Source organism: Stenella coeruleoalba (assembly GCF_951394435.1).
Source record: "Stenella coeruleoalba genome assembly, chromosome: 7".
Lineage (NCBI taxonomy): Eukaryota > Metazoa > Chordata > Mammalia > Artiodactyla > Delphinidae > Stenella > Stenella coeruleoalba.
In genome coordinates, this window is record NC_137153.1 from 90,336,369 (window position 1) to 90,363,563 (window position 27,195).

The 27,195-nt window shown below is 43.7% G+C and overlaps 1 protein-coding gene and 2 long non-coding RNA genes across 3 annotated transcripts; 2 read left to right on the forward strand and 1 right to left on the reverse strand.

Moving 5' to 3' along the window:
* The first annotated feature begins 221 nt into the window (after nt 1-221).
* Nucleotides 222-8,690, forward strand: SEC61B (SEC61 translocon subunit beta). The gene is made up of 4 exons (XM_079926284.1): nt 222-328; nt 526-623; nt 5,513-5,614; nt 8,405-8,690. The coding sequence occupies exons 1-4, from the start codon at nt 326-328 to the stop codon at nt 8,490-8,492; spliced, it is 291 nt and encodes a 96-aa protein (XP_079782410.1). The 5' UTR covers nt 222-325; the 3' UTR covers nt 8,493-8,690.
* LOC307188748 lies at nt 8,385-25,679 on the reverse strand. Its single transcript, XR_013829055.1, has 3 exons — nt 25,556-25,679; nt 18,692-18,772; nt 8,385-8,519 (listed from the first exon to the last, which is right to left on the reverse strand). It is a non-coding gene; the product is annotated as an uncharacterized lncRNA (long non-coding RNA).
* On the forward strand, nt 24,806-25,718 carry LOC307188749. The gene is made up of 3 exons (XR_013829056.1): nt 24,806-24,906; nt 25,412-25,484; nt 25,586-25,718. It is a non-coding gene; the product is annotated as an uncharacterized lncRNA (long non-coding RNA).
* The last annotated feature ends 1,477 nt before the right edge of the window (nt 25,719-27,195 follow it).

The window sequence follows — 27,195 nt, forward strand, 5'->3', positions numbered from 1 at the left end:
ATATGTAGGTGCCTAGTAACTGCCGGAGTAAATTTCTCGTCTCATCATGGCTAGATCCTCCCATTGGTTGAGACTGGACTCTAGGAAGGACGATGTGATCCAAAGGAAAAATACATGAGGTCTGTAATTCCCATACAGCAGCTCACAGGGTCTCCTCTTGCAAAATTCCTACAGGCATATCGTAGGACAGCCCAGACGTCCCTGGAGTCAGCGAGGACCCTGCCAGCAGGTCTGGGGGCGGGACCTGAGTCAATCCCTCCGGCCGCCGGGCTCTACCGCTTCTCCGCTGTCCACTTCAGCTTCCTGCCACCCTCCTGTCTCCAGCATGGTTTGTGGCCCCAGCCGTCCCTCCTTGTCCCGGGTTCTCCCAGGCGCCGAGATTCCTGCCTTACGCTTTGTCCTGCTTCCGCGGCTCCCTTGTTTTCCCCAGCCCCCCGTGCATGTCCCGGTCTCGGCCGTCAGAGCCTGGGGTCTGGGGGCCGGCCGGCGGCGCTCACCAGTCTCTCTCCTTGTCTCCCTCTACAGCCTGGTCCGACCCCCAGTGGTACTAACGTGGGCTCCTCAGGGCGCTCTCCCAGCAAAGCAGTGGCCGCCCGGGCGGCGGGATCCACAGTCCGGCAGAGGTAAGGATCTTGCGACCCTCTCGGCTGTGGGCTCCGAGGGACAGGGCCCAAGAATTCGTTGGTCCTGAGAAGGAGATCCCGGGATGTTAAGATTCATAAGGGCAGAACGAGCTAGCTGCCTGTGATGCGACCGTAGGGGTAGTTAAAGACTTCTTGGTCTTTTGCGTCTCGAGAGGGAGGCAATATTTTCTTCGCATTGCTCAGCTTTGAGTACCACTCTTGAAAAAGGAAAGTTAAACTGGAGTAAGGTCATAGACAGCATTGAGAAAACCGATGTCATTAAAATGGTGTCTTTAGAGCTGAGCTCTCCACTCACATTTCTATCTGGAAGTCCCATACACACTCGGTCTAACATGACTCGCCTAATGCGCAGCTCAGTCTTTCCTTTCACCTCAGCTCCCGCCGCCAATTATATCTCCCTACGTCCATAAAGCACTGCTGTAAACTCGTTCACTCAAAGCCAGAACTTCAGCGTCATCTTGGATTCTTTTAATGCTGTCTTTATCCAGTACGTTTATATTGTACATGAAGAACTTCTCATCCGTTTTTTCCTTCTCCATTTCTACTGCCTCAGTTTAGCCCTCAGTTTCTCACATCTAGAGAATATTCTACCTAACTCGCCTCCTCTCCAGATCATTTCCCCTCTAATGCATCTTCTGCTCTGATTCTGGCACACTGCTGGTTAGTTTCTTGTTGCTGAACTTAAACACGGTGGGGAGGGGGAGAGGGTTACCAAAGCTCTTGGTGGTGGGTTTTTTTTTCCCCCCAGCCTAATTGCTTCTCTTCTCTCTCTCCTGTGATCCAGCAACAGTGAGCTTATTACTGTTTTCTGAACTCACTAGACACCCCCCCCATCCCCACCCCTCCGGCCATTTGTGTATATTCTCCAAGACTAGGCTCAGGGATTATTTCCTCTTGAGGCCTTCCCTGACTCCAAAGGCAATAGCAGCTACTAGTCTTCTTTTTTACTCCCAAGCATTTTGTTCATACCCTTCTAATAGCATTTATGTTTCCATGTTTATCTCCTTCATTAGACTTTGACAAAAACTGCCCATCAGCTCTATCCTACCATAAGGCTGACACAATAAATGATGAGTGAGGGAAGGAATCAAGCCACCCTGTAATCTTGGGATTTTTTTGAAGGAACCAGTGGGGGTTTTATCTAGAGAGGAAAAGACCTTGAAAAGATACACAAAAACTATTCTCAAGGATGTGAAGAGGGATGAGACTTCTCTTGTTGGCTACAGTAGGTAAATCTAAAACTGATGATTTGAACTTACATGAGACAGATTTCATCACAGAGCAAAAACAATTCCAGTAGAACTGTGAGAAATGCTAAGATGACCCTGAATGATTGTGAGTTCCCTGTCATCAAGATGTTCAAGGTAAGGCTGGGATGGACCAGCTGGAAAGTGTGTCAGGCTGTGGTGTAGGTTATTTGGGCCTGGGGTGCTGTCTTGTTCCCACCCTGGATTTCAAAGATTCTTTGTGCTGGAATGGAAAACCTGTCCTATCGGTACAGTTCCTTGGGGAGTGGGTCTAGTTAAGGAGAATTGGTAACACTGTGGCAGAGAAGTTTGATCATCTGAAAACTCTTAAAAAAAAGAGAAATCTTGTGTTTATCAAATAAATGAAACAAGTATTTACTTAATAAAAAAAATTGAAGTAACTGCTGCACAAGTGAAATGGAGAAACAAACATTTGAGGACAGATGCAGCTTATCAAGTTGGGGGTGTTGATGTCTTTTAGAATTCACTACCGCTGGGGCCAGTGTAACTCAAAAGACCATGGTTGTATGTACTGAGACACCCTACAGAGTTCCCATCTAGAATCTTGGCACTCTTCTAAGTGTTACTTCATGAGTGTAATGTAATAGGTATTGACTGTTCAAGAATATATTCCCTCTTTGTGAGTCTGTAAGAAAAAGTTGAAGCTAACAGTTAATAATAGTGCTGTGGATTATGTAGTCCACAGATTTGCATTCTGTCTCATGTTCAATGAGGTAATAGAAGTAGAACCTTGAGAAGTAACTATGGGATTTAAGGTCAGGCCAGGGTTGGAGTCCTTGCTCTGTTACTACAGGATAAACGGAAGTTGCTAGGATGAAAAGGAGCAATAACACATGGTAAACTGTAAAGCCTTAAAATGCTTCAGTGTTCAGGATTTTCTTTTTTGAATTTCTTTCTATACAGCAGGTTCTTAGTATCTGTTTTATACGTATTAGTGTATACATGTCAATCCCAATCTCCCAATTCATCACAGCACCCCCCCCCACGCTTCCCCCCCTTGGTGTACGTACATTTGTTCTCTACATCTGTGTCTCTTTCTGCCTTGCAGACTGGCTCATCTGCACTATTTTTCTAGATTCCACATATATGCATTAATATATGATATTTGTTTCTCTTTCTGACTTCACTCTGTATGACAGTCTCTAGTGTTCAGGATTAATGGGAATCAGGCATAGTAAGGTGATGGACTAGCTGGGGTATTAAGGAAGTCATCAAATAGTTATTGAGGGTACATGCCAGGCACTGTTCCAGTCATGAGGCTGTATCTGTGGACAAGCTAGTCAGGGTTTGACCTCATGAACCTTATATTCCAATGTAAGAGACCATAAACAAGGCAAATAAATAGATAATTTCAGGCAGTAAGGCCAAGAAGAAAAATAAAGTTGTGTGGAGACTAGAGGGTGGGTGAGGATAGGGTGTTCAGAGTAGGTGACAGGTAAGTAGAGACCTAAAAGAGACAAGGGAGCAAATTATGCAATGGTCCGGGGAGGAATAGGCTTCCTAGACAGGAATAGTTAAGTGTAAAGACTCTGAGGTGGGAATGAGCTTGGCTTCTTTGAGGAACAGCCAGAAGACCACCATGTTAGAACAAAGTATGTTCAAGGTTGGTTATGAAAACCATTGCGTTAGGGTATAGGAGGAGGGAGCAGTTACACAGTGGCCAGAAAGAAAGGGTAAAATAGACCCCAAAAAGAAATTTAGGAGATTAAAATGGGCTCTGTTAACTTCTACCTAGCTTCCCAATAGGGGGGATGGGAGGTATTTTGAGTACATTTTTGGTATTTCTAGGTGGCCTGAATCCTCTGCTATGTCTGTGTGCCAGCAGATGTAAGAAATCTTCAAAGAGCACAGATTGATTCCTTGGGGGCTCCTGGAGATTTTGAAGACAGGAACTGGAGTTAGGTGGGTGTGGGAATAGTAGAAAGTACCTGGGTCCTAGTCTTGGCTCAGCCGATGACTTATTATGTCCACACTGGGTTTATCATCTAGCTCAAGTTCCTTTTTATGAACGAGGAAAATTTCACGTACCTACTCCACCAATTAGATGATGTGTATCTGTGTGTGTGAAAGCTCTTGTAAGTGTATGAATTACTCTGTAAATCCCTGTACAGTTTACAATCAGTTTTCCCATAGAAACAGTCATACAGATGGAGTTAGAAGTTCCCAGGTGACCATGTAGCCCATAATTAATGTGTCTGAAATGTAATCTTTATAGTACAGTACATCAGAATCATCGTTTGACACTAACTGTTTTTAGATTTCTAGCATGAACACAGCTCTTTTTGCTGGAGCCCACACTGAAACCGGGACTCCACTCTCCCACTCCATGCAGCAGGGCAGCCTCCCTGAGCTCTAGGCCAGTGCTTCTTGCATTCAGAGTGTGGAATCAAGTCTGTGGTAGGGTGAGGTGGGGATTAGGAACCAGAGTTGGGAGGCAAGAAGAGACGGTGGGGACAGGGTATTCACTTTTGGTTTCTCCCTGTTTGCCCGTCTTTTTTCAAAAATCCAGAACCAGCAGTCCATGGATAACTGGAATGGGATTTTGAGGGAGGGTGTGTTGGGATTCGGTTAATGGCGAGGGGTGGTGACGGGACAGGGCTTTCTCTCTCTTCCTTTCCCCTTCCCTAGAATTTCTGAGTTGGTGATAAATGGGCTGAAGGTTTCTTCTGCCCTGTCTCATACTTACTACTTATTTTTACGTGGTACCAGTTTTGCACTGAGGGGAAATGAGAAGTGGGATTGGAGGAGTGCTGTGTGGGAGAATAGCTGTTGGGGAGGGTTTCCTAGTGACCAAGGAGAGGAGGGAAAGGATTCCCTGGCTTCCTTCCTGGTCAGTGGCATTAGTGCTGTTCGCTGCTTCTGTGTGCCAGGGCTGCCTGCGCCACAGAGCTCACTTCACAAGCCTTGATCCCCTTGTGAGGGACAAGTTCTGGTTGGGTGTTTCCTGCATTTTTTTCACATCCTACCTCTGTCCAGGATCTATAGTTAGTATATCAAAATAATGAAAACAGATTGCAAAATAATATTTCATAAAATATATACTGTTTTGAGACTTGGATTACAATTACAACTTATGTTTTTTGTCTTTTTTGTAGAAAATACAGTAATTTAAAAACATTTTAAAGTAGTCATTTAAAAATCAGGTAATAAGGATTCAGGGTATTTTTAAGCAGGAGTTTTTTACTTGACTTCACAAAAATACATGTGAAGTGAAACTGAAGTGCACTGTCCAAATGAGGTGCCCATATGTGTGAGCAAGTGGATGGGCTCAAGTCAGAACTGGGTCCACAGCCGAGCGTGGCTGCCTGCTGGCTATGTGGCCTTCGGCACTTTGCCTAACCCTTTATGAGCCTCATTTTCCTCATTTATAAAATGGAGATGGTAAGTACTTTTCTGGGTTATTGTATGTATCAGTGTATGGTGGGTACTCAGTTCTTAGTGGTTATGATCAGTGGAGTAAAAGCAAGCAAAAGCAAGGAGGTATTAGCAAAGAAAAAGTTAATTTTTTGGTTCTTTACCAGTGTAATGGTAGCATATGTTATGATGCTCTGATAAGGGTTTCCAAGAAAAGGCCATTTGTCACATTTTTTCTCTTCACAGGAAAAATGCCAGCTGCGGAACGAGGAGCGCAGGCCGCACCACCTCAGCAGGCACTGGGGGGATGTGGCGATTCTACACAGAAGATTCACCGGGGCTCAAAGTGTAAGTCCTGGGAGCAGACCTTGTGTTTCTGTCCAGAATCACAGAGCCCTTTGGCAGCACTCTGTCTCTGCCACCAGTGGTGTTTGCTTTGATGAGATTTGTAATACACAGCAGCTTCCTTTGTGCCGGGTGGGTGGGGTCTGGTTTGTCCATATAGCAGCCAATTAGTTTAGGGCCTGGAATGACATCTGTTCATGGTTTGAGTGAAAGCAAGGGAACATCTTCATGTAGCTCTGTCAGAATAAATGATGGGAATAGAGAGAACTGGAGGGAAAACAGTTTAATTAGGTGAAATTGCTCATTTGGTGTTCTTGTCCCACACTGAGAAATAGAGGAGTAACCATTTGAATAGGAGCTAGGTGATTTTTCAAAGCTCTCCTGGAGGCATAGGCTGATATTATTGCAGTCTAATGGGAGTTTCTGCATTAGCCTGTGTTACCAAAAGTTCTTTGGCCTCCTTGTCGTTGGTGGGTGGTGACTGGACCTGTATCACTTCCCAAGTTCTAGGCCTGGGAATGCTCATTAGGTGATGGGATATGGGCATCTCGGGGAAGCCCTGTCCCCACGCCTCACCTCGCTTTCTGGTACTGTGAAACCTAATCCCACAGGTTTCTGACCAGGTAGGCTCTAGGACACCACTGCTTACAGCTGTTTCCTGACTGAATCCAGTGGATGAGGAATTGGAATAATGACAGCAGCTCTCATTCATATAGCACCTCAGGTTCAGAAGCCCAGATTCAGAGAGGCAAAGCTACTTGTCAAGGACAAACAGCCAGCAAGAGCTGGAGCCAGATATTCTGGGACTGTTAAATTCCATGCTCTTTCCATTCTGCCTGTTTGGTAACAGAGACACAATCAGATTTATTTGGATTAGTTTAATTAACTTGATCAGTAGCTTGACTTAGATCACAAATTTAATTTAGAAAGACTTGCCTAGAATTCTTGAGGTTTTGTTTTATTTATTGATTTTTTTTCCCCCCGTTATGACGAAGACTTACAAGGTGAGAATGTATTTCAGGAAATAATTCTTGGGGTTGGGGATGTGTGAGTTGGCAGCGTTTTGGTCCTTGTTAGAGGTAATTTTTCTGAATATTTCAGAGACAAATTTTGAAGCCCCTTGCTCTTCAGGGTATCCAGGGGACAACATTTTAAACCTTCTCGAGGTGGTGAAACAACTGTTCTCTTGTGGGTGAATCTGGCTTGTTCTTGCTTTGGGCTGTTGTGCAGCCAGGCTTGCTTGCTGCTGTTGTGAGTCCTAGGAATCGAGAGAAGCTATTCCTTTGCAGTGTCATAAACCACAGTCTCATACCAGAGAGAGAGGTTTTTGGTGAAAGGACATAGTTGGGAAATGGTATCCTCAAATTCACGTCTTGGAGCAGTCAGGTACCATCCTGGAGCTTGCTGTTGGCTCTTCCTGGGAGTTAGAATTTTTTTTCAGGTTGATAACAGTAGCATTTCCTGAGAGCTTACTAGAAGCCTACACCGTGTGTGTGTTAATATATTTAATACCTCAGCAACCCTATGAGAAAGGTGCTGTGATTATCCCCACTTTACAGACGAGGCAAATGATGTTTGGAGAAGGTGAGTCACAGGGCCACAGTCATATCAGCTTTATGCTTTATGGCTGATGTTACCTAACGGCGCTTTAAAGTAAGGCAGTATGATCCAGTGCATCGTGACGACCATCTCTTCCTAGGTACTTTTAAGTTTGTTTACTCCCATAATTGTACAAATTTTGGAAGAACAAAATAGTGTAGCAAGGACTTGGATCTCCATGCATTGATGATTGTCCACTAGTGGACTCTTGTTACCACCTGCTCCGCTGGGTTACTCTACTGCCCAAATTATAAAGATTCCTGGGGTCTTTTCCTGTGTCCACCCCCAGGTGTACCTGGGAGGTGAAGTGACATCTTGAATTCTCCAAAACTGTTGTTGGCAAGAGGAGTCAAAAAGACGAGGCCTTTGACTGACATCAGCATTGACAGGTTGTGTAAAATCAAGGAGTTCTAACTTTAAGAAACCCATGTACTAATTCTCAACCTGGAAAGCATTTGATTTAGGGAAGGGCTGATGAGTAAAATCTACTTCCTTTCTACAGTAAACTAAATATAAATCAAACTTAATGTTGCCTAGAATGTTTGCTCCCCTAAATATAGGAACCTTAAAGCAGTAAAATGAGCACAATGTGTGGAATCAGAAAACCTGAGTTCAGATCCCTCCTTTCCATTCTGGCTCTGTGTTCTTAGGCTCTATGTTCTCATTTCATAACATTAATATTTGTTTCATATGTGTCTTGAGCTTGTTAATCATATGGGATCATATATTTGAAAATGCTTCATAACTTATAATGGGATATTCATCTTTGTTATGCCTAGTTTATTGTAGTTAGACGATGAAGGTGGTCTTTATTAATTTGAAATAATAGTTTGGTAATTGGATCATTTGCACTTAAAGAGTTTGGGAAATTTTTTAAATTACTTTTTATTATGGAGAATATCAAATGCACGAAATTAAAGAGACTAGTGTCTCTAAGACATTAGATCCTTTTTTTGTATATATTTTAGTATGTTTCATTAAAAGATAAGGATTCCTCCTTTCTAAATAACCGCAATGCTGTCACCCTCAAAATATCCACAGTAATAATTTTTGGAATATTTTTAAATGTTGTAAATAATATTCTTCTACGGATCTTAGGTGCTTTCCCCTCCCTTTTCCCCTAGGCAGTCTTTAATATTACAAATATATTAATGTATTATTACTGAAACTAAGCCTGCCTTTTCTTATTTCCAGTGGCCCTGTTCCAGTATTGGTTATGAGTCTTCTGTTCATCGCTTCTGTATTTATGTTGCACATTTGGGGCAAGTACACTCGTTCATAGATTCCGCTACATCCATCTGTCTGTCATCTGAAGAAGAAAGGAAAAAAACCCCAACATATCTTGGACCAAAAGCATAGTGATTTTCTGTTCATGAGAAAGAAATTTTCTGTAAGCTTACTGTTTTACAGGGAACTTAATGAAAACTGATTTTAAGGAATCATTTTTTTCCTGTGGCTAATAAACTTTTAAATTCATATACCAAGTCTCATTGCTCATGCCTGGCTGCTAGGGCCCTTAGTCTCTCTACCTTTAGATTTACAAGTAAATATGCAGAAAGCATTTTGTGGAGATTGTTTTTTTGGTTGGATTGACAGTTTCTTATATGACCATGTAGTCATTCAAATGCACGATACTGTCAGTGGCCCTGGCTTGTTTTCTTCTAGGCATCTCTGTCTTGGTCATTGTTATTTTGGGTGTTCTGTGGTTTTCAAGGAGTGTGCCTATGACTCCATCAGGCAGATCTGTGTTCAAAGGCAGCTGGTACCCAGCGGAATCGTCAGAAATCATCCAGAAATCTTGGATGAAATGTTTGCTCATTCTATTCTTTGTCTCTAAAACCATACATAATATTTTTGCCTCTTCTTTCTGTCAGTTCTTAATTCTGTGGGTGTAGATGAGGGGTTTCAATCTATTTGTCACTTGTTGCTAAACCCCTTTTGAAAGAATTCATTTGATAAATTGGATTTCTTATATAAAATTTTGTTTTCATTTTGGAAATTAAAGACCTTAATAATCAGTGTGAGATACCATTTCTAAACTGAGTTGATATAATTCCAACCAAAAATAAAAATGTTTGACGTTTCACTTAGCTTATGCTGCCTTCTGGGTATGAGCATTCACTTTTTGGTAGACCATAGGAAATACCAAGAATAGCTCAAAGGTGCGCACTCCAGGAGTCTAGGACTCTAAGCCACAATTTCTAAAGATTGAGATCCATTTAAAACGCCCTAGTTGTCCGCCAGAATCACAAAATGATGAAGAGGTGTATTAGTTTAAAAAAATCAATAATTTGGAAAACATCTTTCTCTAAGCCTATTAAAAAAATTTTCTACAACAGTTTCGTAAGTGTTTTTCTTAAATCCTGGCTGAAAAGTAATTTTAGGTCCAAAGTGCCAAATTTAAGTGGTGAAAGTATGTATCTTTAAAAATGATTTCCTAGGGCAATATATGGGTGAGTGTGCTCTTGTAAATCCTAACAGATGGCAAATTATTGGGGGAAAAAATGATGAAAAACTGGTTCCCTTTGATCTTGGGAATTGATTATTGCATGAAATAAGTATCTTCATTTTGAAATCAGAGGAAAAAGTCTCAATTTTCATTTGGAAGAAATTAAAGATGATAGTAGCTATAATAGAATTTTTTTCTGATATTCTTGTTGACAGTACTAATAACAGTTAAAAGTTACACATTTAATTTGGAAAAGAAATCTGCTCCTCTGCAGGAGGGGTCTTTTTCTTTGGGGGAGAAGCTGAAGCCGCTTGGGGGAGCCATTTGGTTGTAAGGGGAGCACTCTTCACTGCACAGTGCTGCTGTTAGCCTCCTCTGCTTAGCAGTGGTCTCTAGTGGACTGATTGCTGAAAGTCACTGATTTTTCTGAGCTAGTGATTTATAAGAAAATGCTAGTTTTCAGTGGCAGAGCAAGATGCTTCATTCAGCAGAAGGAAAATTGGGGGTTGGGCATAAAAATGTACAACATTTATTATGTAGCTGTTTTTGGCTCTGATGAGACAATGCTAATACCATAGCTGAGAGTCTTAGTGTTCAAGCTGTTCCTTTTCCTCTCTTTTTCTTTTTTTCCAATTTTTAAAAATTGTGGTAAAATACACATAACATAAAAAGTACCATGTTGGCAGTTTTTAAACTGTGCAAGTCAGTGGTATTGAATACATTCAGATTTTTGTGCAGCCATCGCCACTATCCATCTCCAGATCTCTTTTTCATCTTGCAAAACTGAAATTCTAAGCCCAGTAAATAGTAACTCTACTCCCCCTCCCCCTTCCCCTCAGCCCCTGGCAACCACCATTCTACTTTCTGTCTCTATGAATTTGACTTTCTAAGTACCTCATATGAGTGGAATCATATAATATTTTTTCCTTTTGTGACTGACTCATTCCACTTAGCATAATGTCCTCAAGATTTGTCTACGTTTTAGCATATGTCAGAATTTCCTTCCTTTTCAAGGCTGAATAATATTCCACTTACGTATGTATCACATTTTATGTTCCTTTCTTTTTAAATAGGGATTCCTAGACTGTTGTTTCCTAGGGGATCATGAGCCATTTATAGTAATTTCAAAAACTTAACAAATTAGACCTTGACCTGCATTGAGGCTACCTTGGCCCAAAGAATCCTCAAGCTCCCTTGACTATGGGCTAAAATCTAGCCATTACTGAATGGACACAGCCCACACATGCTGAATAGAAGCTCTAAGTGATTAAAACTGGGAAAGTGAATTACATTATAACTGCAACTTGAGCTGAGCCTTATAAGTCACCGGGGAACAACCATATTAGGGAAAGCGCCCAAGAGTCCCTGAGGCTAGTGAGGGATGGAAAGACTAAGATCTCTGGGCCCAACAGTGCCTTGAACACATTCCAGTAAAAGAGTAGACGAGAAAAGATCTATTCCTGGGAGAGGCGAAACATGTTATATACCTTCTGTTTTCACACCTGTCCTAGTCTAGACTCCACTTTTTTTTCCAGGTGCTAATGTCCTCATAGGAAGAATTGAAAAAAACCTTCTGAAATGCAAATGTTGGCATCAAGTTAAAATGGATGAAAATGTCTACAAAGCTGGCTTCATTCAACAGGAAATACTGTACAGTATGTGGTGTTCCTATGCACAGGAACTCCAGAGCTGCACTGCCCCTCCCCTCAAGTGCTGCAGGAGGAGAGTTCCGGCCAGGACCAAGTTTTGCACAGGCTCCGGACGCGCAGGCTCAGCGGCCATGGCTCACGGGCCCAGCCACTCCGCGGCATGTGGGATCTTCCCGGACCAGGGCGCGAACCCATGTCCCCTGCATCGGCAGGCGGACTCTCAACCACTGCGCCACCAGGGAAGTCCCCAGGACCAAGTTTGTTTGACTCTCCTAGGAGGTCTAAACTTACTGCACTTACGACCCCATCTTCCAGGCTTGGAAGTGTTTCTGACCTGGGTTCAACTGCTGGCCCTGCCATTTACCAGTTGTGAGATCATGGGTGTCTCACCTCTGTTTTTTGGGTCTCATTTTCCTTAGCTGTAAATGACTATAGATATGATAGTTCCCACCAAATAGGAAGACTAAATGAGAAGAAAGATCCAAGAGTTGCTTTGTTAATTAGCTAAGAGTTAACACGTGCTTATTCTCAGTAATTTTGGAGATGTAGGTTTCTTGTTAAATCAACAACCTAATGAGGAATTTACTATTTGCCCCATTTTACACAAGAGGAAACTGAAGTTTAAACCACTCAGCTTGTAAGTGGAAGGGCTGGGATTTAACTCCAGATCTCTGACTTACCCACTGGAGTCACATAGATAGGATTATTAAGTATTTGGGTTGAGGGCTAGGGAAGGGTGTCACAATAGAGCTTACACACAGAGCTTTAAAAATAACACAACTGCAAGAAAAGCGCCATCATTTGGTGTACTCCAGACATTACATAGCTTCAGTTTGAGGTTTTGGTTCCGCAGAAGGAATTGGTTTCTCTATTTCAGTCCTGAGCTTTGTTCAGTCTATGGAACTCTTGTGTTTGTAGAGAAAGTGTAGTTGTTTATTCATTCAACAAACACTGATTACTGTGTGATATGCTTTTCTACTGGGGTTTTAGAAATGACCTGGTGAGGTGACTCATTGCTTTAAAAGGCTAGGCATTTGGATGTTAGGATCCTAGTCCCACTTGGGGCTAGTGGGGCTACAAGTCCTACATAACTGTTGATTATGGAGAAACCAGGCAGGGACCCCCTCAAGGGCCCCTCAACTATTGGTGAAATCAGTAGTTGGGACCACAGTTTAAGAACCAGTATGCTCATGGTGTGTGGGCAATGGTGCCAGGGATTGCAAAACTGGAACTACCTTCCAGGAAATCTATACTGTATGGCCACGTGTATAACAGAGGAAGACCGGGGAACCCTGGGATACTCTAGCTGGAAGGGCTGAGAGTTCACACTGTGTTCTCCCCATTGTACAACAGAGTTCTGGGGCCCCAGAGAGGAGGGGCTTGCCCAAGATTGTGCAGCAAGTCTGTAGTAGAGCAGAGGTCAGAACCAGGCTTCCTGTTTCCAGGCCAGGGCTCCACCTCCTAACTGCACTGTGAGCCCTATTTGGGGCCTCTGCATAAGCCAGCAGACCTCTCTGGAGGCTAGACTCTGGAACGAGGTAAGCCAAGTGATGGGCTTTGCTCAGTGGGCAGTGTTAATGAAAGGGAGAGGAGTAAAAGCAGCAAGGTTAGCTAGTAAAAATAAAATGAATAATGTTAGTAAATTTAGGAGAAAGTCAACGAGTTCCTAAGACTTGACAGAGAGACAAAATAGGGAGAAGCAGCCAGCAGAACTGCACTGTTTTGCACTCTTGTGACCACAAATGTTAGGTGAGCCAAGAACACAGCGAGATTGACCAACCAGGGTTAAAGTAAAGGCTAAACTTTTAAATACTATTCCTGGCCGCTCTGGCAACTAGGTCTCCTTCCCATGCTAAAGATAAAATAAAACATGCAAATTAACTGAATAGAAATCAAAGGTGTAGTCATAAACAGTCTAGATCACTCCATTTGGGTAAAGGGCTGGAAGTCTGTACCTCACAAAGCAAATGAAGACACGAGAAGAACTTGAATTACACATAAGAGGGTTAAATTAGCCCTGCGAAGTACTTGTTTTCCTCCCTATCGACGCTGGTCATAGGCGGTGCAGGTGGTAAATCCTGTTCTTGCCTGTCCCTATGGTCTCAAGCTGTTCTAACAGACAGTAGTTGCTGGGAAGAAAATGGAAGCTCATTCTCCCAGGGCCCTATCTAAACTGGTTTGGGCTGTAAAATTTAAACAGGGGTTCTCAAAGTTTAGCATGCACTGGAATCACCTCAGGATAATCTGCTTCTGCTCCATGGCAGATCTGGCTAGCCTCAGACTGGGCGTCCCAGCTCTCTAAAACACAAGTCACACAGTGGGGTTTATTCCAGGCCCATCTCAGGTACAAGTGTGTTAATTTTGTCCCCCTTTCTCTTTGAAGCTTTAACTATGGTGCTATTTGTTCTGAAGTCTCTGCACTGCATCTGGGGAAATCCACCTGCCTTGCGTGGCTTTGCATTTTGTGTATTTGTGACCTGGTGGTATGCACGGTCAGCTGGCAGTGGAGTGGAAGGCCCTGAGAGCCTGCAGAGCCCTGGTTCTCCCTTCAGTTCTCTTTGACTCAAGGCAGTACCTCTTTTCAGAGAGCATGTGCTGCCTGAATGAGCAAAACAAACTCTTGTCAGATTTCCTTTTGTGGTAGCCTTGCTGCACTGAAACCTTCAGTCAGCTCCAGGAGGCAGTAAAAACATGAAAGGTGCTGCAAGTCTTTCACGACTGTGCTGGCAGGGATTCCCTTACTGGGTGGGCCATTAGATACTGGCTTGGCACTCCCCCACGTCTGTCCATCCAGATGGTGTAAAAGGCTCTAGCCGGCACACGTCCCACCGTGGGAGAGCTGTCGGGTCCACCAGACTTGCGAACACTTCTATGAGACCCAAGTGATGGTGGGAGGGGCCAGCAAACATTTGCAGTGATGTGTGCATATCCTTTGCACTTCTTGTTGGTGCGTTTAGTAAACCGAAATTAAAGGAAATTTAGGTGAGTGGTGAGCTGTCATTCTCACCGATCTCTGAACCTGGTGCAGGCCTGATGGTCTGACCTTGCTCACTGCTCTTCCTCTTTTCCTCCTTCTCATTCCCCTCCTCCTCCTTTTCTTTTCGTTTTCTTCTTTCTCCTCTTCCCTTGACCCTCCCCCTCCCTTCTACCCTCCCATTACTCTCTTCTGTTCTACACAGCTTGAATATTCCTGGGCTATTGTTTGTACAAATACAATAAACTGTGCAAAGAAACACAATCCTCCAATGAAAGTTATTTAAAAGTAATTCTGATTTTCACTTACATTTTCCCAAGTTGCTATGGGTTGAATTGTGTGCTCCAAAATTTATATATTGAAGTCCTAAGCCCTAATACCTCAGGATGTGACCTTATTTGGAGATGAGGTCTTTACAGAGGTAATTAAGTTATACTGAGACATTCGCATAGTCCCTAATCTGATATGAACTGCATCCTTCTAAGAAGGAGAAGTTTGGACACAGGCAGCCATACAGGGAGAACACCTTGTGAACTTGAGGACATCCATCTACAAGCCAAGGAGAGAGGCCTGGAACAGGCTCTTTCCCTCATAGCCTTCAGATGGAACCAAACCTGTCAGCACCTCGACTTTGGACTTCTACCCTCCAGAACTGTGAGACAATGTGTTTCTATCGTTTAAGCTGCCCCGTTTGTGGTATTTGTTATGGCAGCCCTAGCAAACCAATACATACTAAAGGGGAAGCTAGTCCGTAATTCTCAGTGATGTTTTTAACCACCACCCTCCCTCCTGTCTTCCTAGTTCTCTCACGCCTGCAGCAGCTGTGGTACCTCTTGATCTCTAAACTCCAGAAACCCTTCCCCACCACTAGCTTGAATGACTTCTATTTTTCTAACACCTCTCCTGCTGAGCAAGAAATTAGCAAACTTTTATTCATTGCTCTGGTAACTTAACCTTGAGAAAGGTGGTGCCCCAAATTGGAAACACAAGCATTTTGGGTCACTGGAAGTGGATAGCCTTAATGTAAACGTAAATATGGCCTATTTCATGCACAAGGTGAGCACAATTTCTATTTGGATTGTTTAGTCCAGAGACTTGTTTATGTCATGGTGAACTGAGAAAACCCCAGTGTTCTGACTCAAGACCAAGAAGACCTTGGTTGGTGGTAAATTATTAGCAGGGAATTTGGTAGTGACCAGAGCTCGTTTAGCAGAGTGGATGGCATTCATACAGTAACCATAAGCCTGGACCAGTGAAGGCCTGGCACACCTAGCTAGGATTTGAGGGTATATACAGCAGCTTGGGTGTCCAGATTCAAGTTTTCACTTATGTGTATTATCCTTGCATTCCTAGAATGAGCTCCACTCTGTCACTGTAATAAAAGGAGTTAACATAGCAGGCTGAACACTGCTATTTTTAGAGGTTGGCCCCTGGCTGGTGGTCTGCAGACTTGGCATTTAAGGCTGATTGATGATGTGATTTCTCCTGTACACGAGCTTTCCTTCTGAGAGTCTGGAATTTTGGTAGTTGTGCCTAGGCAACCACTGCCAATAAAATCTTTGGGCACTGAGTCTTTAATGGGCTTTCTGGGCAGAAACATCGCACACATGGTTGCATTCTTCGCTGCTAGAGAAAGGATCATTCTTGATGTGTCCCTCACAGGAAGGAAAGAGTATAGGAAGCCTGCATGGATTTCTCCAGAACTCACCTGCGTCTTTTTCCTTCCATGATCCTATTTTGTATCCTTTTACTGTAATAAACCTGAGCCATGCTGTGAGTACAACTATGTGCTCAGTCCTGTGAGTCATTCTAGAAACTCAACAAACACGTGGGTGGTCTTGGGGAATCCCTCAAAGAGTCACGGTGTCTTGCTTTTTAATGTGTTGTTGCGTTGTGTCTGCTAATATTTTATGTTTTCTTTATTGATATTGTTCAGTTCAACTCCCATTTATCAAGCTTTTCTTCATGCACATTGTTCTAGACATTGACATATAGCAACTTCTTTAATCTTTTGAGGTGCCCAGGACAGCTCATTTTATAGGTGAGAAAGCTGAGGCCCACAGAGATGGAGTGACTCACTCAGAATCATGGAGCTCCTGACTGCACAGCAGAGCTGGGAACCAGGGCTATCTGCCTCTACGTTAGGGTGACCAGCAGTCCCAGTTTGCCCTCGACTGAGGGTTTCCTAGAGCATGGCACTCTGAGTACTAAAACTGCGACGGTCCTGGGCAAAATCAGGACACCTGGTCACCCTACTTCAAGTCCGCAGCTTTTTTTATACTTTATCCAACTAGATACTTCTATTTTCCTGAGGGAGAGCTTGTCCCCATTAGGAGGTGGCCTATTTAGACCCAAATTGGAAGAGCCAGACACCTGGTCTCTCAAGGAGACCAATTTCCAAAGACCTTGCCTTAGTGCCAAACACTCTGCACCTCCCAACCCGCCTTGCTCAGTCTGCTCTTTCCTCTTCTCCACCAAGTGCACCGCCCATCTCTGCCCACCACATTTTTCAGCATTACTGGTTTTAATTTCCTGCACCATCCCCTTTGCAAAAACTTCTTTCCTGATTTAATTACTATTTCTCTTAATTAAATTTCATTCTCTCGATTGTCGTTAAACTCCTGAAGTTGTTTCTCCAACGAATTTAACAGTGAGGCCCTGTGCTTAGAGATTAATTGTCGTCATTTTTCCCTCAAACACAGGTACTTTCTTACTTCTCTTCAATTATCTGTGGGCAAAAGGAAAGTGACCATCCTTCTTCCCAGGGCCTCTCTGAGAACAAACACCGCTGGGGGCTGCCGTGAGAGAGGGGGAGAGGGGGAGAGGGGGAGAGGGGGAGGGGGGAGAGGGGGAGGGGGGAGAGGGGGAGAGGGGGAGAGGGGGAGGGGGGAGAGGGGGAGAGGGGGAGAGGGGGAGAGGGGGGGGGGAGAGGGGGAGAGGGGGAGAGGGGAGGGGGGGAGAGGGGGAGAGGGGGAGGGGGGAGAGGGGGGAGGTGGGGAGAGGGGGAGAGAGGGAGGGAGGGAGGGAGGGAGAGAGGGAGAGAGGGAGGGAGGGAGGGAGGGAGAGAGGGAGAGAGGGAGGGAGGGAGGGAGAGAGAGAGGGAGGGAGGGAGGGAGAGAGAGAGGGAGAGAGAGAGAGAGGGAGAGAGGGAGGGAGAGAGAGGGAGAGAGAGAGGAGGAGAGAGAGGGAGAGGGAGGGCAGGGCGGTGGCGGGGGGGATGCCAAGTCTCTTGAATTTTTCTCCCACCTTCTACTGAGTCTAATCTCAGGGTAAGTAGCCAGAAAGCCCCAGGTGACTCAGGCGGGCTCGTGAACAGCCTGGCGGGGGTGGGGTGGTGGTGGGGAGGGGCTCCAGGGGCACAGCTCAGTTTTCAGAGATAATGGCTCCCTGCCAGGAGGGGTTTGGGATGGTGCGGAGGGATATAGGGGCTGCCTCTGGCCTCAAGCATTGCACCCAGCCAAGGTCTCTCAGAGGAACTAAGGCTGTGGCTCAAAGGAACAGAAACACTTCCGGCTAGAACTTCCCTTCCCTGGAACGCCCCTCTTAGGAAACCAAAGCTCCAGTGCTCTACCCTCTGATCACCTTTCTCACGGTCTCAGTACAGCAGCCTTTTGACCCTTCAGCCTCAAACTCCTGTTTTCCCAGCTCCATCACCCCAGACTCTCCTCTGTCTTTGTGCACAGACCCTTGAAAAACGGTGACTAGAGAAGGATGCATGGTTCCGGGTGGGGCCCAGTAAGCTTCCTGTATGAGCTAGTTGCTGCATCCTCTGGCCCTGTATGGGTGAAGCACCCGCAGAGGTACAAAGTACAGGCTCTGGGGCCCTCAGACCCAGCCTGGCACATACAGGCTGTGGGATCTTGTTTCTCCAATGCCCCAAGCCTCAGTTCCCTCGTCTGCAGATATTCAGATATAGTACCATGTGAAAGGGGTACAGGGCTGCCTTTTATTATATGTCAGGATTAAATGAAACAACGGAAGTAAAGAATTCAGCACAGTGCTTGGTGTGTAATTAGCCTTAAACAACAAGCAGTATTACTCACACTGAGTAGCATTTGCTCCTATATGTCACAGAATCCCCAGCTTTTAGGACTGAAAAGAAAACTGAAGTCCTTTAAGCCCTCTCATCTCCCCAGCCATTTGATTATGACATTTCTATTTGGTCTCTGACTCTGCTTGGGTACCTCCTGGGATGGCGAACACTGCTCTGGGGAATCCCTGCCTTCTTTGGGTTACTCTATAGATGTCAATTAGCTCTGTTTACAGGTGTGATGTATTTAAACTGCTTTCCAGTTGCAGGGAACAGGAAGCTGTCCCCTATTCAACTACAATAATGTAGGCTGCCAGAGAACAGGACACAAATGATCATTTGGAAGATAATTCAGCAAATAACTCAATGACATACTCACAGATGAAGGATTCAGGCTCTAGACTCTCTGCCTACCCAGTTCCTGGGAGGGGCGGGGTCCAGTCCAGCTGAAGATAAGGTCCTGAGAATGAGGTAGAACCCAGTTAATTCAGACACGTTTTATAGACAAGGCCTCAAAAATCCCGAAGGAACTTTTTTTTTTTTTTTTTTACATCTTTATTGGAGTATAATTGCTTTACAATGGTCCAAAGGAACCTTTGAAGTCACCCTTCTCCTGAGTTCACAGGACTCACAAACAATACCATCCATCCCTGGTTATTCATGCTCATTAAACGTCAGAATAAAGAGCTTAGAGCTCAGGAGGGGCTCCATCCCCATTACTCTGGGGCCGCTTAGCTGCATTTATGATGAGAAGGCCCTGGGGTGTCTAACTACCCGATTTGCTTAATAAAGTCCTCCCGGTCCTGCTGATGTTACCAGCTTCATGTCGCACATTCTTGTGCTATTGGGGTGGTGCCAGAATGTATTTAAATATCCCATTGTGTTTATTTCATTTTTATTTAAAGGAAATGAATTTCAAGGTTTAAAGCAGATTTTCTAATGCAAATGCACCTATGCAGCTAGGTGTGAGGAGCCAGAAGTAAGGGAACGGTTACAGTATAGGAACTGTAGGAGGCATTCAAGGCTCATCTAGCTGGAGGTCCTGTTCTCCTGTGAACTGTGGCTTGTGAGACGGTGGATTCTCATTGTTAGCAAGTACATATTTGTATAAACCTGAATTTTCATTTAGTGCTTAATAGATTTAATTTTACCTTAATGATATATTTTATTTCTTTTTTTTGGTATAAATTTACTTATTTATTTTTGGCTGTGTTGGGTCTTCATTGCTGTGTGCGGGCTTTCTCTAGTTGGGATGAGCGGGGGCTACTCTTCGTTGCGGTGCGTGGGCTTCTCATTGCGGTGGCTTCTCTTGTTGCGGTGGCTTCTCTTGTTGCGGAGTACGGGCTCTAGGCGTGTGGGCTTCAGTAGTTGTGGCTCACAGGCTCTAGAGTACAGGCTCAGTAGTTGTGGTGCATGGGCTTAGTTGCTCCGTGGCATGTGGGATCTTCCTGGACCAGGGCTCAAACCCGTGTCCCCTGCATTGGCAGGCGGATTCTTAACCACTGCGCCACCAGGGAAGCCCCAATGATATATTTTAAATGGACTCCTAGAAGGTTTGGATTGGACCTTAGAACTTAATTTGACCAATCCCTCCTGTTACAGATGAAAAAATTGAGGCCCAGAGAGGTTAAAGTTTTTTCCCCAAATCACACAGGTAGTAATAAATGTAGGGCTGGGATTCAAGTCTAGATTTTAAAATTTCAGATGGTATTGGTTCAAAACTCACCCCACGTGCAGTGAGATAAGCTTCTTTAGCAGTCTCTCTGGCATAAAAGGGAAGTGTTAATGTTTCCTCGTCCTCTAGCTCCGAGATCCTGTTTATTTGGAATTAGCTTGGTGGAAGGATCAACTTGCCTGCTCACAGCTGCTGTCCCTTCTCATGCCACATTGAAGAGGAACCACAACCCCCTCTCCTTGACCTCCCCTCACATGCTGCACACACGGCAGCTACATACGTACAGCAGACTTTATATGAAACTTGAGGAAACAGAGGTTTGTGTCACCATGTTGCTCGTTTCCCTTTCTTTTTAGAGCACGCTTCTGTAGGATTCATCCCAGAAATTCCCCCATTTCAAAGCACAGAGTAACATAGCTCATCAATTCCCTTTCACTCAGGACTACGTTTTGCTGCAACAGAGACCTGTAAAACAATGCCTTAAATAAGGTTTACAATTTTTCTCTCATGTAAGTCTGGAGGTAGGCATTCTAGGGCTGGTAAGGTAGTGCCACAATCTCATCAATGTCCTAACCTCCTCTCATCTTTCCATTTTGCCATCCTTAGCACAAGCCTACTGTCCTCAAGCAAGATCACCTCAGGACTGCAAAATGACTGCTGCAGCACAAGTCATTACATCCAAGTTTCAGGTAAAGGAAGAGGAAAGGCCAATAAGGGGCCTGCCAACAGAGTCAGTGCCCTTTTCAGGGAGCATTCCCAGAAGTCTCATACTATAGTTATTCTTTCATTCAATTGGCCAGAAGTTACTCTCATGGGCACTCTTCTCTGGAGGGAAGCCTGGGAAATCTAATTTTTCAGTTGGCACATTGCTACCTCCAACAAAATCAGGGCCCTGTGTAAGTAAGAAGAGAAGAATAAATTTTGGGTAGGCAACCAGAATGTCTGCCACAACCCCCAACTCAGGTCTGGACCTATCTTTGCATCCCAATGACTCATTATTCTATTAAACCTAAGAGGCCATCACAGGGCTGAAGGGAGGGAGCTGGAGTAAAAGAAATGGCTGAATCTTTCATCTGCTGTCTTCACTGACAGTCTCTGAAAGTGGATGGCAACAAAGAGATTTATTTGCCCACTGATACGAAATCTACCACCCTCCTTAGAAGGCAGAAGCGGTTACAGTTGCCTTTTATTTTCCTATTGCTACACCCAAGGATTGTTGTGAGAATGCAAAGACAGATATGAGACAGCATGTTATAAACTATAAAACACTATTCAGCAACAGAAATGATCGTTTATCATTATTATAAGTGTTGTCACGTCTTCTAAAGCCGTGCGCTCAGCTGAAGAAAAGGATTTTCTGAGAGAGAGCAAGAGAGCCAAAGAGAAAAGGAGAGAAAGAGTGAGGGGGAGGGGTAAGGGAGAAGGGAAATGGGGAGAGAGAAGAGTGGAGGCCCCTTTTCTATCAAAGGCAGAACAAAAATATATTGACATAATTGAATCCTATGTCTGACCCAAACACATATACAACTACCTGGGAGACAGCATCAAAGTTCTTTGCTCAGGGCTCTCTGATTATTTAAAAAATATCTCCCTCATTTTTAAGCAATATATGTATATTGAAGACTATTTGAACCATATGAAAAGGCACAAGGAAGTTTTTCTTAAAAACCTGCTTTATTGATAAATAATTGACAAAAACTGTGCACATTTCAAGTGTGTAATTTTATGTATTTTGACATAAGTATACACCCATGAATCCATCACTACCCTCAACATAATGAACACATCCGTCACCCCCAAAAGTTTCCTATGCTCCCTCTCTCCTGCCCCTTCCTGGTCAACCCCCTTCCTGCCAGGAATCAACTCCTCTGCTTTCTGCCACTCTAGATTCCTTTGCATTTTCTTGAATTTTATACAAATGGAATATAAAATTCCATAAAAACATGTACAATGTATGTACTCTTTTTTGTTTAGCTTCATTCACTTGGCATAATAATATGAAAACAAAAAAAAACAAAAAAATGCCAACAAACCTCACAACTTACAGAGACGTATAATTAATGACATAACACAGATCCACCAGGATTCAGAACAATTAGCCATATTCGCTTCAGCTCTCATTTTTTAATGTGATTTATACAAGAAAAAAATTGTAACAATTTGCATAATTCTATGAATAATTATAAAACAAACCCCTGTGGGCAACAAGTGAACGCTGTAAGCACCCTGTTATCTTCTGTGTCCCCTCCCTGACACCCATGTCTTCCCCCCCAATTCTAGGTCATCACTATCCCCACTTTTGGGAGACTCACTTTCTTGCTTGCCTTTCTGGTTTTATGACCTAGGTATCCGTCCCAGTAATGGTAGAGTTGAGCCACCTGTTTGTGAATTTTATATGAATGAAATATACTGTTTGTCTTCTTCTGTGACTTGTATTTTTTACCGTTATGTTTGGGAGATTAGCCATGTTGTGTCATGTGGCTGTGGTTTGTTCATTTTAATGGCTGTATTCAATTTTATGAATATACTGCAGCGTGGCATGGCCCACACTAGAAAGAAACCTTTTAAATGTGATCATCACTGTTTGGCCTGTGTTCGCACCCAAGCCTTGTACCCAACAGACAGTCGTCATAGGATAGAAACAAGTGAAACACCCCAACTCCTGCTGCTAGTCCCCTGACCACCACCCTGTGTCCATAGAAAGTTAATCCATTAATATTCACATATGCAAATCATAAATATTTACAACAATATCTTCTGTCCTGACATAGTATTCTTTCTGAAGAAGCAAAGCACAAAGCAGCTTCTAAAAAAAAAATCATGAACTTTATGTAATTTCATTAGTCAGCCCAGGCTAATAAAAAAGTACCACAGACTGGGTGGCTTAAACAACAGAAGTGTATTTTTTCTCATAGATCTGGAGGTTGGAAGTCCAGGATCAAGGAGTCAGTAGGTTTGGTTTCCACTGAAGCCTCTCTCTGGCTTACAAAGGGCTGCCTTCTCCCTGTTTCCTCATGTTTCTGTCTCCTCTGCCTTCTCACTGTATTCCCTCTTTCCTTCTGTTTCCTAATCTCCTCTTTAAAGACCCCAGTCAGATTAGATTAGGACCCATCCCAATGGCCACAGTTTACCTGTTTCAAGGCCCTGTTTCCAAATATGGTCATGGTCTGAGGTACTAGGGGTTAGGACTTCAAAACATGAATTTCAGCCCATAGCAGTTGCATTGATCTTAATACAGCCCATAGCAGTTGCACTGATCTTAATACACCTAGTTATATTCTCCATGGGAGAAAGAAAAACAAGGATGAGGTCAGACACTCTCCTTCTACAGCCTGCTCTTCCCTTTTCACTCTTTTCCTCAGGCCTTCAATCCAGAACGTCCTAGCTCACTGCTCCTAAACGATGCTCTCACTATAAATTGCATAGAAACATAAGACATCAAAACCTAGTTTTACGTTTCTTTGTGTATAAGAAATAGTAAGAGTCACTGAAGTCGGTGCTTGCAGTCTGAGACTTTTCTAAAAAGAGTTCAGTGCATTATTCAAGTTGAAAAAATAATAATTTGGACCTTAGCCTGTCTCCAGCAGATGGACGACGCTGCCCGTCCCCTGCCCTTTCTTAAGAAGTTCCCTTTATTCTGTGATACCCTAAAGTGTCTGCTGGCATGGTGGTTTACAAGCACCTTCTCACGTGGTGAATAATTAGGTCCTAATCACCACCCAGTGAAGTAGAGAAATAATTTGAATCCCTGTTGTACAGATGAGATAACTGGAGCATAAAGAATGTGGGATTTTCAAGGTCACACAGCAAGAAAGGCACAAAGCCAGCTTCCATTTCTCAGTCTAGGTAATATGAATTCCACAGTTCCATGTTGCCTTCTCTCCCCAAAGTGGCGGTCCATCCACCAAGTTTTTGTTTCAATTGAGGTGCAGTGGTGCTAGTCATTGGGAGGGGGAACAACTGAAAACACTATGATGACTCAGGGCAGTCAGTAAGAAAATGGACTTTCTCGGTGAGGCAGAGATGGGGAAGTAGTCATCTCTTTCTTCTGATAGCAGGGCGTACGTTTTGTTTTTCAATCGGCATGCTCACTGGATCCTTCTTATTACCCTTTGCCTTTCATGCTGTTAAAGCTTACCCACAAGCATTTTTTTCATTCCATCTGTATTTAGTAGTTGTTGTTCTACTACAAAGAAGACTTTCCTCTCTTCTCCATCTATTTGTGTACTCATTTATTAATTTATATCACTATAGTCTCACGGTTTCTTATTTTATTCAGTGAGTTTTTGTTTTATTCCACGGGTTTCGATGACCAGACTGTGCTTGTTCAGTGGGAACCCCTTCATTCTGGCTCCTGGGTCCTCTTGACATGTTCCCATAAGTCCATGAGCCTATCCTTACTTGGCACAAAAAGGTGTTCCACATTCTCATATTTTCACTGCCCCAGCCTTAAACTCACTGTATTTTGAGAACTGGTGGATACCACCCAGTGTTAAAAGTAGAAGTCTTGAACCACTGTAGGAGCCAGAGGAGACAGTGATTTCTCCTCAAATTATGACCCTTCTTGACCTTCAGATGAAAGGATTAAGAGGATGATTGCCCCCACGTGCTTGTAATTCATCCCAAGGATAAACAAATCTACTGTCTTAAGTTTCTCATGATTTCCATTTCATGGAAGAGAATTTCAAACTAAGCCTCAGAGACACTAGGCGGGAAATGGGAATTCAAATCTGTGGGATAGGGTAACGGGAGATCAATACGGAACGGACTGCCGCCCTTACTAACAGTGACCCTGACCCACACAAGCCTGTGTGTGGGAGGAGCTTGGGCTCCTCCCAAGGAGCCTGCAGAGCCGGCGGCGAGCAGGAAGCCTCAGAGTACAGAGGACCATGTCACTCTTAACTCCCAGATGGTGAGAGGTAAGCCTCTGTCCTGGGGACACCGGAGTGGGCGGGGTGTCCTTTCTACACTCACAGGTGCAGCCAGAGCTGACTCTAAGATAAGACAGGTTTGATCATGGCTCGTTTTCCTTTCCATTAAAAATAATTTCAATTAGGAAAGACTTTAAGTTTACAGAAAGTTACAGATAAAAATGTCATAAGCACCAATGTACCCATCACCAGACGGAGGAAATGTTAACATTAGCCTTAGATCCTTTTAGAAAGAAAATAAAGCTACAGATAAAATTGAAACCCAATTGCCCTCCCTCTCTCTCCAGAGATAACTCTCAAGTTAGTACGCAGCTTCTCGGTGCTCAATATTACTTTGTTTTCACGTGGGTAAACACCAATATATAGTATTGCCTTGTGTACTTAAAACATTTCATAAGCAGTATTGTTACCCACGCTATGCAGCCAAGGCTCCAGGCGCGGAAACTGTTTTCTTTTTTTCAATCATACAGGTTAGTTGTTTTTTTATCAACAGGAAGCCACGAAGGCCAGAAACAAAACCAGACTGAACCAGCTAGGTCCAAGATGGCGGGCAAAGTAGGCTAAAGGTCACTGCTTTCCTTGCCTTGATTTATCTCTGCGTTTCCATACCAACCCCTGAAAGCTGAAAGATACTTACCCTGATTTATCTCTGTGTTTGTTTCAAAAGTACCTGGTGTTTGGCAGAGATGCTTCGCGGGCTGTACTTTGAGAGATACACACTGGTCAACCATCCCAAACCAGCTCTGACGACCACGGGAACACGCCTGCGCAGATGAAACCAGGGGGCTGTCCCAGCATTACCTTCGCTTCATTACCTTGCTAACATCTCCGCCCAAAGCGGGGATTTGTGCTCTGCTAGGCACAATTTGTTCCACGTGCAAAGGAGCGTGGCAGACTGCGCATGACCTGGCTGCCCCTGGAAATCTCCACCCCTTTCCTAGAGCCCTGATGACCTTCTCCCTCCTAACCCTAAAATTCCCTTACTCCCCTCTTTGGGGAGAAGGTGCTTCTAGAGTTTGAGCTTCCCTTCTCCATTCTCTGGCCTTTGGGTAAAAGCCTGTTTTGCTTGCACCAAACTCAATTTCATTATTGGGAGCTCGAAACTGAGTGGGAAAGAACTCCCTGTCTGATAGGGGTTGGGGGAAGGGAGAGCTTAGGTTTAGCTAGGGCACCAAGAGTGGGGGGTCTCACGTCTAATTCAGTAACATTACCATACTGCTTGTATCCGTTTTCAACTGGCTTTTTTTTTTTTCGGTACGTGGGCTTCTCACTGTTGTGGCCTCTCCCGTTGCGGAGCACAGGCTCCACACACGCAGGCTCAGCGGCCATGGCTCACGGGCCTAGCCGCTCCGCGGCATGTGGGATCTTCCCGGACCGGGACACGAACCCGTGTCCCCTGTATCGGCGGGTGGACTCTCAACCACTGCGCCACCAGGGAAGTCCTCAACTGGCTTTTGATTTTCACCTAACAGTGAGATTTATTGATATTAATAATGTAGATCTAGTTCATTCATTTTATCTGATAGTATTTTGTTGTATGACATTTTTATAATGATATATGATATTACTCTTAATAGTCCTAATGCTTTGTATATTGGATTTTCTTTGAAGATAATAAACTCACCTGGAATAATGACAGTTTTGTTTCTTACTTTCTATTCCTAAATCTTATTTCTATTTTTAGTATAATGTTGGCTAGGAGTTCAAGTGGGGATTATTTTCTTGTTCTTCTTCTGGTTTAAAAGAGATTTTAAGGTTTGCATTTTTAGGTATGATGCTTGTGGTAGGTTTTTGGTAGTTACCTTTTTACCAGGTTAAGGAACCTACCTCCTAGTACTATTTTGCCCAAGGTGTTTTTTCCCAAAGTCCATTCATGACTGACTTCATTATGTTTCTTTTTCTGAACCTATTGACATGATTATATAATTTTCTCCTTCTAATTTCCCAGTTTAGTAAATTACATCAGTAGATTTCCTAATGTTAAAGTATTCTATATTTTTAAGGAAAAGATAAGATAGAGGACCGTCCTCTATTTGATCATGATGTATTTCTTTTTATACATTGCTCAATTAAGTTTGCTATCCAGCTGTCTATCTATGTATGTATTTAAAAAATTCTTGTATTTGGGTACATGTTTGAAGTGGGGGGCCTGTATATATTTCCCCCCTGTCTGGTTTGTTATCTAGACTATATTGGCTTCATAAAATAAGTTGAGGAGTTTCATCTTTATTTACTGTCTGGAAGAATTTATATATAATTGGAATTATCTGTTATATG